General features: G+C 34.9%; 1 protein-coding gene across 1 annotated transcript in view; it reads right to left on the bottom strand.

The window, feature by feature from the left end:
* Positions 1 to 17,662, bottom strand: part of Pde10a (phosphodiesterase 10A) — a gene marked incomplete at its 5' end in the record, with an annotated part of 256,119 nt that overhangs the window by 62,812 nt on the left and 175,645 nt on the right. Inside the window, 5 exon segments of the mRNA XM_005390671.2 lie at positions 1,348 to 1,406; positions 4,401 to 4,451; positions 5,654 to 5,809; positions 7,765 to 7,905; positions 17,237 to 17,286. Coding sequence (XP_005390728.1) covers positions 1,348 to 1,406; positions 4,401 to 4,451; positions 5,654 to 5,809; positions 7,765 to 7,905; positions 17,237 to 17,286 — 457 coding nt within the window.

Below are 17,662 nucleotides of genomic sequence, written 5' to 3'. Positions count from 1 at the left end.
CAAAAAAGGGGAAGCATTGTAATGTACTTGAGAAGAAATACATTACAAATAGTAGCAAGGATCTAATGAATACATAAATGAAATATATTTCCATCATTATGAAAGGCAAGCAAATATTTCACAGATATATAAAACAAAAACATAAAAGGTACTCAATATGGGGCCATTGGCTACATAACACTTTAAGTTTAGGTTCATGCAAATGTTCTCAAAACTAAGATAACTTACAGCAATGAACAGTGACTTATTTAAGAGGCAAATTATTTAGCTTGAAGTCACTGAGACTTAGGACACAATTCACTGTACACTAAGGAATACACTACATAGAGAGGGTGGTGAAGTAAATAAGTGTGCTACTGGAGGAAACAACAGCAGGGAATAAAGTATCACAGAAGGTGAACACATATCGTCATGTGTCTCAGAGACACTGTTTAAACTGGCTTTAAACAAGAGCTGGCTTAGGCAACCAAAGGAGAACTTCCTCAGTTCCACATTTCTCTAATTTCACATTTCAGAAAACAGATGTAACACGAACTCAGACTAATTACTCATGAGTATTCCACTACTTTTGATGGGTAAAATTTTTCAGAGCCCAGCAATATGTAAGCTACAAGTAACATTACATTTGTTGGAGGCTGAGGAAGAACATGAGCATTACTCCTTTAGTAACTTGTACAAGGACATGTCCCTGAGGTTGCCACATCCTGGGACCTTTTTTAGGTTTTGAGATAGAGATAGATCAGATATATGATCTGATATATGATATGTGATCAGATAATTAGATCAGATAAATAGAAGACCTCTCCTGCAGCAAGCAAATCAAACATGAACCTAGAATTAAATAAGCACCTATTATTACTTTCACTATGAGCCTGAGGAGTTTTTCTAGATCAAACTTCAGGGAAATGGAATATTTTGTCAAAAAGGCACCTGAGATACTAGACACAGAAAAGTTAAAACAATAATACTGTAACACTGTTAAACTGACATTATTAGAACATGCCAGACAGGACATTTGGGGAAAATTTTAGTGAGACACCTCCACTCCTATTGTCAATAGTCTCCTAAAAAAATAGGTATTTAGTGTATCCATATGTTCTAAGAGAATCTATTGAGAAAATATATCAAATTGAAAATCAAGATCATGACATATATATATCTGCAATTCTTCACTTATAAAGATGGATGAGGATATAATTTTTAAATCTAAAATATGATTAATCACTCTTCTCAGATTACTTATATAATGAAGTTGCTGCTGGTGGCTGGTCATCTATCACCATCAGGGCCGGTATGTATAACCACGGATCAATAAGGGCTACTGCATCCTTTGAAATGAGCACTTACTTTGATACATCTAGTAGAAAGTCATTCAATTCAGTCTGTTTAGCAAGACCTCTGCATACCTGCCATATAAAACAATGGCTATCAGTTATAAGATACTGCCACTTATTTAAAATAAGACTTTCAGAAATACAATGAATTATAACAATCATTTGGCTTATAATGAATAATACTAATAGCTATAAATATTTGAGCATTAATGTACTAAATATTGTTCTGAACACTGCATAGTTATTGACTCATTTAATTATCACTCAATGCTATATAGTTGAGACTTAAAACTTTATTACTGAGCATAAAGAAGTTAAAAATCTTGCTCAGGAACCAGAGTTAACCAGTAGTACAGCCAGGACTCAGATCTAAGTAGACTACCCTCTATTGCTGTTTACAACGTATTTTTAAATTTTGTTTACACTAATTAATACATTGCGTATTGTTGTCTTTGTAGGAGTTATTTAGAGTAAAAAATATAGGCATGATAATCTTCTCCAAACAATACTAGCGCATGTCTTTCTTTTCAATGAACTAAAAGAAACTTGTTGTATAATGATCTTAACTATCTTGTGTCTATTTTTGTTCTTTCCTTTCTTCCTTTCTACCAGTTTGTCTTTCCTTTTGAACAGTTTCTTCCCAGTTCACAATATCTATTGCACATTTTGGATCTTATTTGCTTGTTCAGTTTCTCACACTAGTGAGACAATATGATGTTTACTCATATAGGTCTGATTTATTTCACATCTTTTTATTGACTCCTTGGTTGATGAGCATTTGCGTTGTTTGCAAGCTTTAGCTATTAGAAATTGTGCTGTTATAAACATGGGTACACATATACCACTGTGGTATGATGTTTTTTAATTTTTCTGGAAAAATACCCCAAAGGGGAATAGCTAGGTTGAATGGGACCTCTAATCCTAGTTTTTAAAGGGAGTGCTACACTAATTTTCATAGTGGTTGTACCAGTTTACACTCCCACCAACAGTGAAGAGTTCCTTTCTCCCCACAGCCCCTCCAGCATTTGTTGCTGGTTGATTTCTTGATGATAGCCATTCTTTCCGGAGTGAGATGGAATCTCAGTGTTGTTAAACTTTGCATCTCTCAAATAAACAATGATGTTGTACATTTTTTTCATGTATTTGTCATTTGTATTCCTTCACCTGAGAAGTATGTATTCATCTCAGATGCCCATTTTTGGATTGGGTCTTTGAATTGGGGGGGATTGATTTTTTTCAATTCTTTTTACGGTCTAGAGATAAGTCCTGTGTCTGAGGGACAACTGGCTATAATTTTACCCACTCTGTTCATTGCCTTTTCCCTGGTTAATGGCTTAATTTGTTGTGCAAAAGCTTTTTAATAAGGTGAGATCCTATTTGTTGATTCTTTGTAGTAGTTCCCTTGTAGTCTGGGTTTTGTTCATTAAGTCTTTGCCTACACCTATGTCTTCAAGATTTCTACCTACTTGCTCTTCCAGTAGATTTATTGTTTCTATTTTACTATTTAGATCTTTGATCCATTTTTACTTTAGTTTAGTGCACTGGTGATAGACATGAGTTTAGTTTTAGTCCTCAGCATGTGAAAAGCCAGTTTTTCCAGCACCATTTATTAAAGAGGCTATTCTTCTTGCAGTGAACATGTTTGGCCCCTTTGTCAAAGATAAGGTGGCTGAGTGTGTTTGGGGTTGCATCTGCATTTTCTAATCTGTTCCATTGATCTTCAGGTCTGTTTTTATGCCAATACCATGTTGATTTTATAATAGTTCCTTAGTATTACAATTTCAGGTCTAGGACTGTGATGACCTCTGACTTGTCTTTGTTGCCCTGAATTGCTTTGGCTATTGTCGGTCTCTTTCGGTTCCAAATGAATTTTTGCAATGTTTTCTCTAGATCTGTGAGGTATGCTAATGATATTTTCATTGGTATTGCATTAAATCTGTATAGCAGCTTTGGGAGGATGGCTATTTTCACTATGTTGGATCTTTTCATATTCTAATATCCTCTTAGATCTCCTTTTTTAGGGTACTGTAATTTTCACTGTGTAGATCTTTTATATCCTTTGTTCAATTGATTCCTAAGTATTTCATTTTTTAAGATGCTATTGTGAAAGGTGTGCTTTCCCTAATTTTTCTCTCTGTGACTTTGTTGCTTATGTACAGGAATACTATTGACTTTTGAGTGTTAACTTTGTATCCTACTACACTACTGAATTTAGACATTAAATCTACAAGTTGTTTGGTAGACTTTTTGGGGTCTTCTATTTAGAGTATTATGTCATCTGCAAATAATGATAATTTCACTTCTTCCTACCACTACTATATATTTTAAAAAATTTTAATTAGGCACATAATCTACCTATACTTGGTTATCTAAGAAGTCCTTGTTATTTATTCTACATACTACCCTACAATCCTATTTTTGTACCATACAGTTCCTTGTCGACCTGGGTTTCCCTTTCCTGAACCAGAGTTAGACAACAAAATGACTGGAGGGAGAGAGGGAAGGAGGGAGAAAAGGAGAGAGCAGGAGAGAACAAGAGAGCACACCAAGATACAAAGTGCTGCGCTGCTACTGTTCTCCTGAACTTCCAAGTCTGGTTACCAGAGAAACAGCAGGTAGTCTGTGATTCTTAAGCTATACCACACCTTCATAATAAACTATATGTCTTAAATTTAGGAGTAATGCTTCATTTACCATTGAGTGTATAGGATAATTTAAATTAGGGAACAGAATTATAAAAATATCAATGAAATTCCCAGTAGGAATTTGTTCTTAGGTTTTCAGTGGAAGGCAAAAACCATAGTGGGACATATCATCTTTATTGCATAAATTATTTATAAAATATATATAGATAGAGAGATAGAATGTAAATGGAATATATTTAAGATAAAGAGTAAGTAAATATAGGAGACTGAATAAATACAAATTTTTAGAAATAATGAAATAATTTAGTATCAAAATATAAAGCATTGGGTTATCTATTAACCTGTATTCTAATCCCCAGTGCTCAAAGTAATTTAGTAAATTTCTAAAGAGTCAACTAAAAAACCATCCCATAGAACCCACCTGCACCTGATGTATTGCTACTGAAGCCCAGGCAAGATTTGCTGTTGCAACCTAAAACAAAAAAACCACAAAAATGTTATATGTAATAAATTCCCACTAGCCACATGATGACAAATTTTTTGAGGTCACCAAGCTTTTGACTATTTTGTGGAAATATAAAGTACCAAGTATTAATAAAGTTTCTATTTTATATTTTCTCCTTCTATTTATTTCTCATCTTCATCTTAGTATTGGATAAAATGCAAGATCAACTGATTAAGAGAGATGTTGCCCAATGATTTTAACATGAAAGTGAAAATTATTCAGTTTAACAAAAATACTATTTTACCGGTTTCCAATGATCATTTTAAATCATGTATTTCTAAGAAGTAAAAGTCATAGTGTATTTAGTAGCTGACAAGCTTTCAAATTACTATCTGTTCTACATTTTAAACATTATTTATTTATTTGACAAATACTTGCTGGGTTCCAGGCAGTGTTTTGTGTGCTGGAGGCAGAGCAGGAAACAAGAAAATGCAAGAGCACTCCTGTCCTGCTGGGGGAGAGCCAGGTAACACCAGAAGGAAGCACTGATGTGTAGTCTACCGGGGGCAACACCTCCCGCACACAAAAACATGCAGGACAGAGGAGAGGAAGTTCTGGCGTCCTCAGAGGGACAGAGCATCCAGCGCGGGCGAAAGGTAAGGCAGCCACTGTCCACGTCCCCGCGCCCAGGCTGGGTGAGGGGCGGGCTCATTCAGGCAGTGCACAAGGTGAGGCCACTGCAGGGACTCGGTTCACACTGGATATGAGAGAGGTAACATTTTAGGATCTGGAGTTAGCATTAAGGAGCCAACTCTAATTCAGTGGATAGGGAATGTTTTCCTGATATGTTTGACATTAAAACTTTTTTTCAGAGCACAATATAGCAAGAGAACTTTTAAGAACACATAAAGATATCCATTACTTAAAAACTTTTCAGAGTCCTCCCACTGGTTTAAGTGATTCACAGAATGACTGACTTTTATTGGTAAACTACTTTGTTATAGAGAAAAGACTCCGTTTCTAATTTAATCAGTTTCCCCTATAAACAACTGCAGAATCAAACTGTTTTTTAAATCATTGCTAGAATTGTTTAAATTACTATTAGAATCAAGACACTGTGAAGCACATGGTGGTTTCCAATATTGATTCACACATTCACGCAACACTAACAGTCACCAGAGGTGAGCTAGCCGTGGCATCCGTCTTAGGCAGCAAGGTGCCGTCCTCACCTCCTGATGACTGAGGCAGAAGGCTTCCTTGCCCCAGTGCCGGTACAGTTCAAGAATGCCAATCAAGTCACCAATCGCAGTGACAATCGGCAAGCAGAGAACAGACTGGATACGAGTCCCTGATTCCAGTCCAGTGCCTCTTGGAAATCGCTCATCCTGAAAAGCAAAAGGGAAAAACATAGAAATTCAGTGAAATGATTATGTTATGGCCCTCATTTCCGTCAGAAATTGGAATGATATGTGGAATTAATAATAAGTCCTTTTCAAAGGAAAACCAAATGATGACAATTACAGTATATTTTCAAAATGCCTATTTTTAGCAATACGGAACCTGTTCACCAATACTGCTCTAGTGTTTCTTTATCCTCATATGGAATAAACTTTATGAGTGAATGGTGTATGTGAATTCAGTGCAATAATAAAAGTGATCATACAGGTTGACGTTCATTCATCATCTTCTATGCCAGAACTATCCTAAACTCTCACAGGTATCATGTGATAGTGAAAATCACTCCTCATGCAAAGACTGCATGAAGAAAATTATGTATATACATCTCTTCTATTTGTAAAATGAGAATAACATGAAGGTCTATGCTGACAACAGTCAACTTTACTGAAATTCAAAAGCCCATATTAGGTATTCAAAGACCTAGTAATTATTATTTCTTTTATTTAAAAATAGAAAATGGGTCACTGACAAGCTCCTAGCTTAGCAAAATCACTCCAAGGAAGTACAGGGAAATAAAATGAATTAATATTACAAACACAAATTCTACTTACACAATTTCTACTATCTATATGAAGCTCATGGGCATGAATTAGAACTTTCTATGACCCAAAACATACTGTAAATCTATACTTGTACAAACTTTTCTGAAAATTTATACACACAATAGATTTTCGAATGAAAACATACAGAGATCTACTTTTAATCTTATTTCCCCTGATCACTCTCATACGTTCTCTTCTAGAAATATAGGGTAACCTCCCAATTTGTTCACAGTGATAGAGATCATTAGAGTTTTAATTTTAATCAAAATTAAAACTCGGGTTTCAAGACTCCAATTACTGCTTTTTGGGAGCAAATTCCTTCTATCTATACACTTGCTTGTACTTCTCGTGCTCAAAGCTATGCTCCTTATAGTGATGCACTATTAAAAGTCTGCATGTATACACTGTGGCAGAGTAACTGCACATGAGGCCGGCTTTGTTTTGCCTGTCTGAAGCCAAACCCTTTTCATGGCCCCTCCCACACTAAGCCTGGGCCTGCTCAGGTCTCCACTGCGGCTAACGGGAGAGCAGGGAAGCTGGTATGAGCAGAGACTTGAAAACTCCTATCTTTACTTCTCTCAGGTTCTTGCTACCATGCAAGAGCATGTAGCTGGCTGGCCTTCCTGGAGTGCAGGGAGAGCTTAGGCCATCTGAGAGCAGCCAGCACTAACTGCTGCAGCTGACTCCAGACTCACGGGCGAGCCCGCTAACTGCAGCCGGACCAGCAGAAGAGGCCAGTCCTGGGACTCATGAGAAATAACAAGTGGACACTGTACAACACCACTAAAATCCAGGGTAGTCTGTCACATGGCAACTAATAATTCATTCATGTACATCCTGGCAAGATGTACAGGGTCTCACTTGAACTCACTATGTAGACCACGCTGGCCTCAAACTCACTGCCATCCTCCTGCTTCAGCCTCCCGACTGCTGGGATTACAGGCAAGGGCCACCATGCCCAATAGAAAACATGTGTTTTTCAATTTAATAATACTAGCATGTATTAACATAAGAACTCTTTGGCCAGGGATATAGCTCAGTGGCATAAGCACCTGCCTGGCAAGCGCAAGTCCTGAGTTCAATTCCCGGTACCAAAAAAACTAAACAAAACAAAACAAAAAACAAAAAACGTAAGAACTCTTCAAATCTATCTTTTAGTGAATACATAAGATACAATTTTCAAAGTATAAAAATTAAATACAAATTCATTTACAGCTCTGTAACTTGATTTGATACTTTCATTTTAATGAAAATGCCTAAACTATAACACCAAAATGATATGTTATCCCTCTTCATTAAGTACTTCAGGTTAGAACTGTCACAAAATCAAAAACCTTTACCCCAAGGATGTCTTCTACGAGCAGCGTTTTCCTGGACTTGGCCACATAAGCAGAGACGGTAGTGCCCTGGGCTATGGGCCCGGCGGGGATGAGTCTAGGTTTTCCTTCCTTTATTCCAGGCGGTGTGAACACGCACAGACTCTAGGAAAGGAAAGGAAAAAAAGAATGTGCTTTCTAGGCTATCCTGGCCATTACTTAATACCCATGAAAACTCAATGAAATACAGATGAGGAAAGGCAAACAGAAATGTCTGTTAAACTAAGGTGAAACTATCACTTGTATTTCTAATTTATGCAAAATACAGGTTTGAAATGTTCAAGGACTTAAATGAATAGGCACAGAAAAAGTCTTGAAATAGACTTCTGTTTGATACCTAGAAACAGTAAAATGAGAAATGCTGCACCCTTGCGACTGTCACCCCATAAACCAAGGCAGGGCTCCAGTTCCCCTTACACTCGACAAATAGTCTACAGACAGCACAGGCAGCTATGAGTCAATGCTTTGGTTATGCATTTTATTTTAATGAAAAATATTTCTTTTAAAGATCATTAATTTTTAAAAAATCATTTGCATTGCTTAACATGACATGCCGTAGAATTGCACATTCAGGATATTCTTGAAAAATTTGCTCTCCTCTATGTAAAATCATGATAACCTTATGATCTTTCTCCCTCAAATGACAATATGAGAGCAGCATTTTTTAAATAAATATGCTTTCAAAACTATCAGCATCAATTATTTTGACAAAATGCAATCATTTTTAAATTACTCTGGCCTAAGAATTGCCAACCAAACAAATCTAAGTTTGCAGGCATTGTTTTGACATAGCTGTTTCATGATATCCACCCATTTTAAAAAGATTAAGCATCAAGTAAATTTCTCCTATACTTCACTTTATTTTTATGTTAAATGGGATTGCTGTAACTTAAAGGTTAATGACGTTGAAGTAACAAATGTCAGGCAACTCTCTTAATATAAACATACTCCTATTAATACTTGTTATTTACTAGCATAGTTTTAAGGGCAAGACAGTGAGTCAATTGCATTTATATCAGGTAAATGATTTTCAAGCTTTATATCAAGAACTCTTTCAAACATTTTACAATCACAGGCCAGTGAGCTCTATACATTTAACCTCCATGCTCAAGTCAATAAGGAGTTAGAAGAGGAGAGGACTGGTTTAACCCTGGCATTATTAAATAAATCACCATTATAAGAGACTAGAAACTAAATTCAAAACATGTTTATTCCCAAGTGTGCCCTCACAGTTACGACTGTGGTTAAATAGTATCTGTTATTAAACCTAGTGCATGTGGAACATATACCTAAGTGGTTCTTTGAGAAAGCATTAAACCTAATACATTATGTTTAAATAATAGGCATATACTTACAAATAAAAATATGCATGGGATGATAAATGATAGTTGCATCTTATTTTTAGAAGGCTAGAAATCATTGCCACTGCTTTTATTTTATTCTTTTGCCATTGCTTTTAAAGTTGCTGTACTTCCATTATGCACCAATATATACGGCACAGAAGACTCATTAGATTTGGTACTGATGGCTGAATGTTAAGTCAGGCATCACCCTTTCTTATGACTGAGAAGAAGGTAGAAAAAATGATTCAAGAACAAGAAGAAGAGATGAATGCAAGAAAAATACTAAAGGTGATGGTATATTTAGCCTCAAGAAAAACCAGAAGGAAAATTATTTCCTCAAACTATGGGAAAGTCACAAAGAGGACACTGAGCAACTGTTCCTTTTCTCCACCAAAGACAGGAAATGAACTTAAAATGAACTGAGTGGTTTAGATAATTCTTAGAAAAAGAATGTCCTATAATGATAACGTAAAGTAAACTCTGAAGCAAGTTTCCAATTGTAGCTTTGGATTTTCTTTTTCTTTCCTTTCTCTTTTTGGTGGGGTCAGTTACTGGGGTCTGTGTGAAGATATACAATGTCCATCTTTGTTGGATAACCTACTTATCAGGCCTTAAAAGCCAAATTTTGTTTTATTTTCAAGTTATGTTTGCCTTCATAATTCAATAATGATATCTCATGCATTCCTATATTATTACTGATTATTTAATTTGATAGTATGAAACACATACTGCCTCCTACATAGGTTTCCATATGAGGCACAAGAAACCAATAAGCAAATCCTGTATCTCAGGGTGGGAAATCATCCCACAAAATAGGCTTGCTGAAAATAAAAGGTTTAGAAATTCTTTGGTCATTTCCTGGATCTGAAAAACTTTTCCATGAAGATAATTATTAAAAAGTAAGTACTTCTTTACAGTAAGAACTATCTACTTGCTTTACTAATGAGTTCAAGATTTTGTTCATAATCTGTAAAACAGAAATGTTTCAAATGAGACCTGCTAATAAAATATTGAAAATACTGTAATATCAAAGGCTCAGGCAGAAGAAAAAATGAGGACCAATCTGAGAGCAAATACCTATCTCTGACTAGTGTCTGCAGGACACTTTTCCCTCCTTGTATTAGTGGTTCCCTACTTGTTTTTTTCCTCAATATACTTTACCTTTTCCAAAGCTCCTTTCATTTCTAATTGAGAAAGGAGCACTACTTTGAAGTACATGTTTTGTGACAGCATGATCTTCATGATTTTTGTAGTCGAATGATAATGTAAGTAGCTGTTAATGTATAAAAAACTCAATAAGGAAATGGTAAATTAGGGCTTGAATCTTCCACAAAGTGAAGGAGAGTTAAAAACTGGGTTAAATCTGCATTTATTTATTTCATAGAAATAGTCCAATGGTAAACCAAGTATCATACAGTGAACCTTCAAGTACGCACAAGTGTGCTTTTGAACTCTTAATTCTGTCCCACTAGGCTTACTTGTATACCAGTGTTTTAATTACCTTATGTTTATAATACATTTATGATTTGGAAAGATAAGTCTTGTCTTAGTTCTTAGTACTTCAAAATAATTATAATTATTTTGTAAAATACAGTTTCCATTTTTCATTGGTGGAGGGTCTCCATTAATGTATTAATATAAAGTAAAAAGCAACTTTATTTTTCAAAAGCAAGCAATATAATTATTGTACTAAGGATTTGACTAGGGTATTTAGATTAACAAGATAACAAAAAATTATATTCACTATTTTCCTAAAAGATAAATGAAAATATCACCAAACAGTATTTTGTAAAGTGTTAATACTCCTATGCATGTATTTATAGTACCTAATTTATCTGTAAGAGCCACTGGTAAATCAAGTGTTGAAAAAGTAATTCCCATTCTAATTCTGTGTAAATTTATATGACATTTATTAACAAAACATTTTTTAGAGTCCAGAGATAAATGCCACACCTAAAAATGAGGAAAAGGTCCGAAGTCCTAAACCCCAACCACCTCTGTCCTTTCTACAGAACAGATCAGCTCCCCTCCAGGGTTCAGCCTGAGAGAGGGCTCCTGCCACTCCCAAGTTCTGGAGAGCTCCTGCGGTGATGTGACTGCCAGCCCCCTGCCCAAGGAGCACACAGGAGATGGCCCAAAGAGTGCAAATTAATCCAAATGTCAAGAAAGGGTCTGAAGAGAGTTATCCAATTTTGCAAAGAAACTCATGATAAACTAGGCAAAATTATGTACTGACAGCAAAATTTTACATTTTAAACGGTATAAACTACAAGAGATTGGGGGTAAAGATCATAACCAATGAGTTGAGCTCACTGAAAGGACAAAATATCATTCAAATTATAAAAGTTCTGGAGATATAAGTGAATTCTGTGGAAAATCATCAAGAAAATAGACGCACAATTTATGAAAAACGAAATGGAATAATCTGATCTAATGTCAAATAAATAGATAGGTCTATTTCTCTGACTAAAACATGCCTTGTCTTTATTTTCAAATACAATTCAAAGATCATTTTATTCTTAAAACTTCATTTTAATGCTAAGATGTCCACTCACAGCCAGTTAAATTTTAGAAGTACTTGCTAGAAGAAAAAAAATAGTCTTACTGGTATTTTCTTAAAAGACACTAGGTGGCACTGGATAGCAAACAAATTTAGACCTCTGTGGAACAGTTTGAGCAGTTAGGAACCCACACTGACCTAGAACTTGAAATCGTCCTGCTAGGGTCCATCATGCAATCGGGAAATCACACAATAACACAAACTACCGCTTCCAAATACAAAGAATGAAACATTACCAGGAGACTTTAAGGTATATGTACCAAAGTTAAAACTTGGATTCCTCTCCTTTCAATTTTTTTCCACGTTTGTACTTCAAACAACAGAATTGGTTAAAAGGCATTGTTTCAGTTTGGGGGTAGCAAAAATCAGTGAATATGAAGGAAGGAAAATTCTGTCTTTAAAATAGGCAACTTATCAGGACAGGAAGAGCACAACTGGGTCACCGAGGAAAGCATATAAAGTGGAGTCCCTGGGAATCAGACTCAAGGAATGGCTTTGGTTTTTCACTAGCCACGTGAAGCTAGACAGACATTTAACCACACTAGACACACTGGTTTCCTGATTACTAAATGACAAGACTACATAATTTTGAAGCTTAATAGTCTATGAAGTTAGGTTGTTGTAACTATCTGGTTGTTCATGTTTACAAATAAAATTTAAAAAACCAATTGTTTAACCAAGCCTGTAAATCTTGTGAGAAGTTATTATTAAAAAATCAACATCTGAAAAGCTATTTATGATCTTAATTTTGAATTGAAATTTTAAAACATAACTGGACTCCATAAAGTTTATTATAGCTTTTATAAACTACACTAATGGATAATACATGAAGAAAGTATAACAATAACACTGTTATATATCAACTACAATATGTGACTAAGTATAAATGAATGAAAAGGGTTAAAATCACTGGAAATCTGAATTAAGTAAAATTTAATCATATGCTTTTGTTACAAAATGTCTCAACAGTACCTTATATGTCAGACACTGCTAAGGCCAGGACATAACATATATTGTGTTCTGTAATAGTTCCAGAATTTTCAAAATCATTTTTTCTGCCTAAAGAAATCCCCCATTTTTCATCTATAAGGTGAGTGGTCTTAAAATAGGCACTCAAATATTAGCTCATATTCCAATTTCTTTTTATATGATACAGTGCCACCAAATTCATGATCCCAAGCCCTTGTTACTGTTACTTGATTTTTTTCTCCCTCTGGTTACACTCTTTAATGAAAGAAATACATTCTTTTTCATTTATCTTTGTACACTCAACAATTTTCTGTTAGCAGGTCTTTAAAATTATTTGTTGAAAGAACACCATTTATAACATTTAATCAGAGGAGTGTAAATTAAAGCTTAAAAATTTAAGAATCTTGCCAAAGTTAGACAATTACTAAGTGGTGAATCAGAATTCACAGATCCAATTCCAGAACTGAAAGTTTTTTAAAAGCTAAACTACTTCCTAGACAGTTTCCTTTTTCCCCTCAGCTCTGGGACAGTGTAGTTAGCACAGGCATTTTCCTTGCTATGTGTTGCCCCAGCAGGGAGCGACAGTGTGGCCCAGCAGCATATCCTCTCTGCTTTATCATCTCCTCAGGTCTGGCACCATGCCTCACCACAGCTGGTGCTCCAGAACAGTCTGCTTCATAAGTGTCCTACTGGCTTATAGAAAGGCTGTATATTAACACTATTTTCAATTTGTTCCTTCAGTACTAGGCTATTCAGTTTTCTATCATTTGCACTAGATGGGGCAATTTATAGTCCTTGAGAACTGTCCATTTTACCTAATTTTCACATTTAATAGTATGAATGTATCATACAGCTCCCTGTAACAGTTGATACATTGTGTCAACTTGAAAAGTTTAGGAGCTTAACTAAGTGACACAGCAGTTCTACATCCTAGGGTGTAAAGGACATGCCCTAGGGTGGCTGTTTATGCTCTAGGATGTTGTAATCATTGATCTATTGTGTCAACTTGAGGAGTTTAGAAGTTTAACTAACTAACTCAGCAGGGGGTCAGAGTCCTCACTTTGTAAACATCCTGAGTCTGTGAAAGAGGAGGGCATGGAGGTGGTATGCATGCTCTCCCTTCCCTAGGGCGGGTAGCCTACATACAATAGAAGATAGGAAAAGAGGCTTGCCAGCCCCCCATTTTTTGCTCTTGTTGCTTTTCCTGTCTTCTGCCGCTTTGAACTGTTGTCCCTCTGCTATGCTAAACTGCTTTGGAACCAGCTGATTATGGACTGAAACCACAAACTGTGAGTTAAATAAACCTTTCCTTAATTTTGGGTATCAGGTATTTTGTCTCAGCAAAAAGTGAAAATAAACTAAGATACTGCCCCATAATTTGTCATTTTTGCTGTATCTATTGTTCTACTTCTATTTTAATGACTGAACATTATGTACTTAGGTTTTCTCTGACTTGGTTAGTTTAGCAAATGGTTTACTCGTATTGTCTTTAGATCTCCTCACTGATACCAGTTTCCTTTTTTTATCTCTGCAGTTTAAGTTCATAAACACAAAGAGGGTAGAGGACTTTTTTTGTTGTTTTTCCTTCTTTTAATTGATACAAAAATAGAAGAATAAAATTCAATTACATGTTTTTAAAAACCTAAAATGTACTACAAAGAACCCTGAAACCAAGAAAAACAAGATTGTACTTTAAAAAATATATCAATTGCTTGACCTGTAGTTTGTGTGAGCTCTCTCTTTGTGTGACCATCCCAGGTGACATGGCCCAGTAAGCAGTCAGAATATTTCTGGAGGTCATTTCAACATAGTGACAGCATGGAGTAACTTAACTGTGCGTGTAAGCTACTGCAAACCATAAGAGTATATAAGAGTAGAGATTTTTTAAATTCCCTACAATACATCCTTGGTGCCTGAAACAGTACCTACCTTGTGGTAGTGTCCAATAAAAATAGGTCAGATTAATGAACTGATTTTTGTTATGATTTATTAATGTTTCTTACATACACAGATAAATATTTAGCATTTTAAGGATGTATATTTTCCATTGCGAGAAATTTTGTTCAGAGACTTAGCAATACTACAATCTATTTGTACATACAATTCAGTATGTTTGACTTTCTTCTTTGCGCAAGAAATTACTTGGCATATCACGTTTAATTTCCAAGATTTAATTTCCTTTTGTTTTTTTTTGCTAATACAGGAACCCTAAATGAACTCTTGAATGAGGATTAAATGCATTAAAATTGAGAAAGAAAGGGAACCCCAAGTCAATAAACTTTAAAATAATGAGTTTGACATATATATAATTTGGATGAACTTAAATGATATTACTAAAGTCCTGTAAGTTTTTTATTATTTGTCAATAACTGAAAATACCCTTGCATGCTACACTTTATAAATTTCAATAACAAAGTATCTAGTGTATAAACTTCACTACAGATCTCTTTTCACTGTGGATTAAACCTTTCACCAATAAAAACTGACTTTTTCCTCCAATTTAATGTTTTTATTCCCTGAGCTAAACTTTGTCACTGATCTGCAGCATCCACTTTTTCTTTTTCTGCATTTTGCTGGAACAGAAGACAGGACAGTTTCATCTCACTTTAGCCTGACCTAAGTAAGAGGTTTACTGCTGTTTCCTTTTAATAGCTCAGTCTACCTCAATTATAACTTTGTTAAAACTACATAATGATTCTCAGTCATATTTTGTTTTATTTTTAGTACTTTTTAAAATTTGCTTTCTTTTCTACCTTCTGCTTATAATTTCTGTTTTCTTCTGTAGTGCTGAGAGTGAAACCTAGGGCACTGCACATGCTACGCAAGTGCTCTATCAGCACGCTACACTCCATGACCTTTTAAAAAGTTTTGAGAAAGTATCTACCAATTTACCCAGGTTGGCCTCAAATGTGCCATCCTCCTGCCTCAGCCTCCTGATTGGCTAGAATTACAGGCATGTACCACCACCCCTGACAATTCCTATGTTTTTTTAAAGTATTTTCTCTCTGATAATATAATGATGAATTTTTAAATTCTATTACTGAAATTTTTGACCTATTTATTTCTACTAACTTATTAATAAAAAAAAAGCTTTTGTAAGTGCAACAACTTTGTAATCCCTTCTAACTTGTTCTTAATCCTCGGCATTTGTTTATGTATACTAAAACTCTGTACCTCAGTCTATTTGTATTGCACTACTATAATTTAGTCATGTGTATATTTCTGTTTTGTAAATTTAAGTTTACAAAAGACTTTCTTGTGATGATTTAACTCTGGGTATAATTTTAAAATATTTATAATTGTCTATATTATGCTGCTTTTCATATTCAAAAGAATGATAAAAGAATGTATACATGTATTAGCGCACTTGTGCAGAAATGTTCCATTCTACTTAATATGCTTAGCTGCATTTTAGAAGTATATTAACTTCTATTCCAACCAATATAGCAGGTCAGATAATTTGGCACTCAAAAAACTTTTAAAAGTTACTTAGGCACCGGATAAAGAATATTTTACAAATCTTTTATAATGCATCTCTGGGCTGAGCATAGAAGGAATCCAGAGAAATCGTAAAGGAACACTCTCAGGTAAGGAAACTCAAAGCTGGAAATAAAGATGATCAGTTACGAGTTAATTAATTTAGTCAGTATTCTCCTGCAACTATGTGTACACTTTGTATCATTATATTACTAAATAGAATTTAAAATAACACCTTTTCCTGTTTCTATTAACATGCTATATAAGGTCAAGAGCTCATATTTTGCTTACTCAAGAATACAGGGATCATACTGCACAAATACAACTCAAATCTCAAGTAGCATTCCAGAGCATGTAAGAAATACAGATGTTTGTCAAATAAATTTATAAATGAATTGTAAGCTAGAAATAAAGTATTAACTAAGATTACGTTAAAATATTATGTACATATTTTAATGCCATTACAAAAATCAAATATCAGTGACTGAATGTGTTGAGATACTTTTGAAAATGCCTCTGCATGCTGCACTTGACAGAATGCAAAACAGCGACAGCTAAGATTCTGCACAGGCCTCAATGACCAGAGCCACAGATGCAGTGGCACAGGGATCCAGCTTCAGTAACTGCTCCAGAGACTTTGCAGAACTGACCTTCAAAGCCTTAAAAATCATACAGATGGTGATAAACATGTATTTTTATTTTATTCTACCATAGATCATGCATATGAAGGGCAGAAGCTCTCCTCTATGGCAGCCCAGGCCATAGTGTGCAAATAACTTTTGTAAAAAACACAGATTCTACAAGTGCCATTCATGATGCAGGACACTACAGACTAAAATATAAATAAACAAATAAGTAAGTAAGTATGTAGCAAGATTTTATGTCTAAAAGTTGCCATGCTTTTTGTTTTGTTTTTCTTGCCATGCCACTTTTGACTGGCATTAATTACATATGGAAACAAAATACAAATAAGTTTAGAGTACTTAGTAACTATAGTATATATGTCTTTTATTTGTAATATAATAGCATTTTAAAGAGCTCATAGTATTTTTATCTAGAGCACCAAAATCTAAATATAGATACTTACATTATTGCACTCTCCAAGGAAGTACAGTGCAAATCCATCAGCTTTTGTGGCTGCCAAAGTAATAAAAAAGAAACTAATCTCAATGGAAAAATATAACATGTACCAATTCTCAAAGGTGAACGCCTTTTGAAAGAATTTGTTAAAGTAACCAATGGTCATGCAGTAAAAAGCACAAAATAATTCATGGCTTTATTCAATAACATTATTAGAAGAGCTTCATAGATTTTTCATTAGAGACTGCAAATTTTATGATGTGACATTCTCAAATGTGTATCACAGGCACCACACTATGTAATAATATATTTGTCAAACTTTGAATGTGTAGAACCACTGGAGAATACATTTTTAATTAAAGAATTGCCTTTAAATTTTAAGTGTTAAGAACATCAGAACTAGGCCAGGCGTGGTGGTGCATGCCTGTATCCC

The sequence above is a fragment of the Chinchilla lanigera genome, unplaced genomic scaffold (genome assembly GCF_000276665.1).
Source record: "Chinchilla lanigera isolate Chin_1 unplaced genomic scaffold, ChiLan1.0 scaffold00038, whole genome shotgun sequence".
Lineage (NCBI taxonomy): Eukaryota > Metazoa > Chordata > Mammalia > Rodentia > Chinchillidae > Chinchilla > Chinchilla lanigera.
This window is presented reverse-complemented; position numbering and strand designations above follow the sequence as displayed.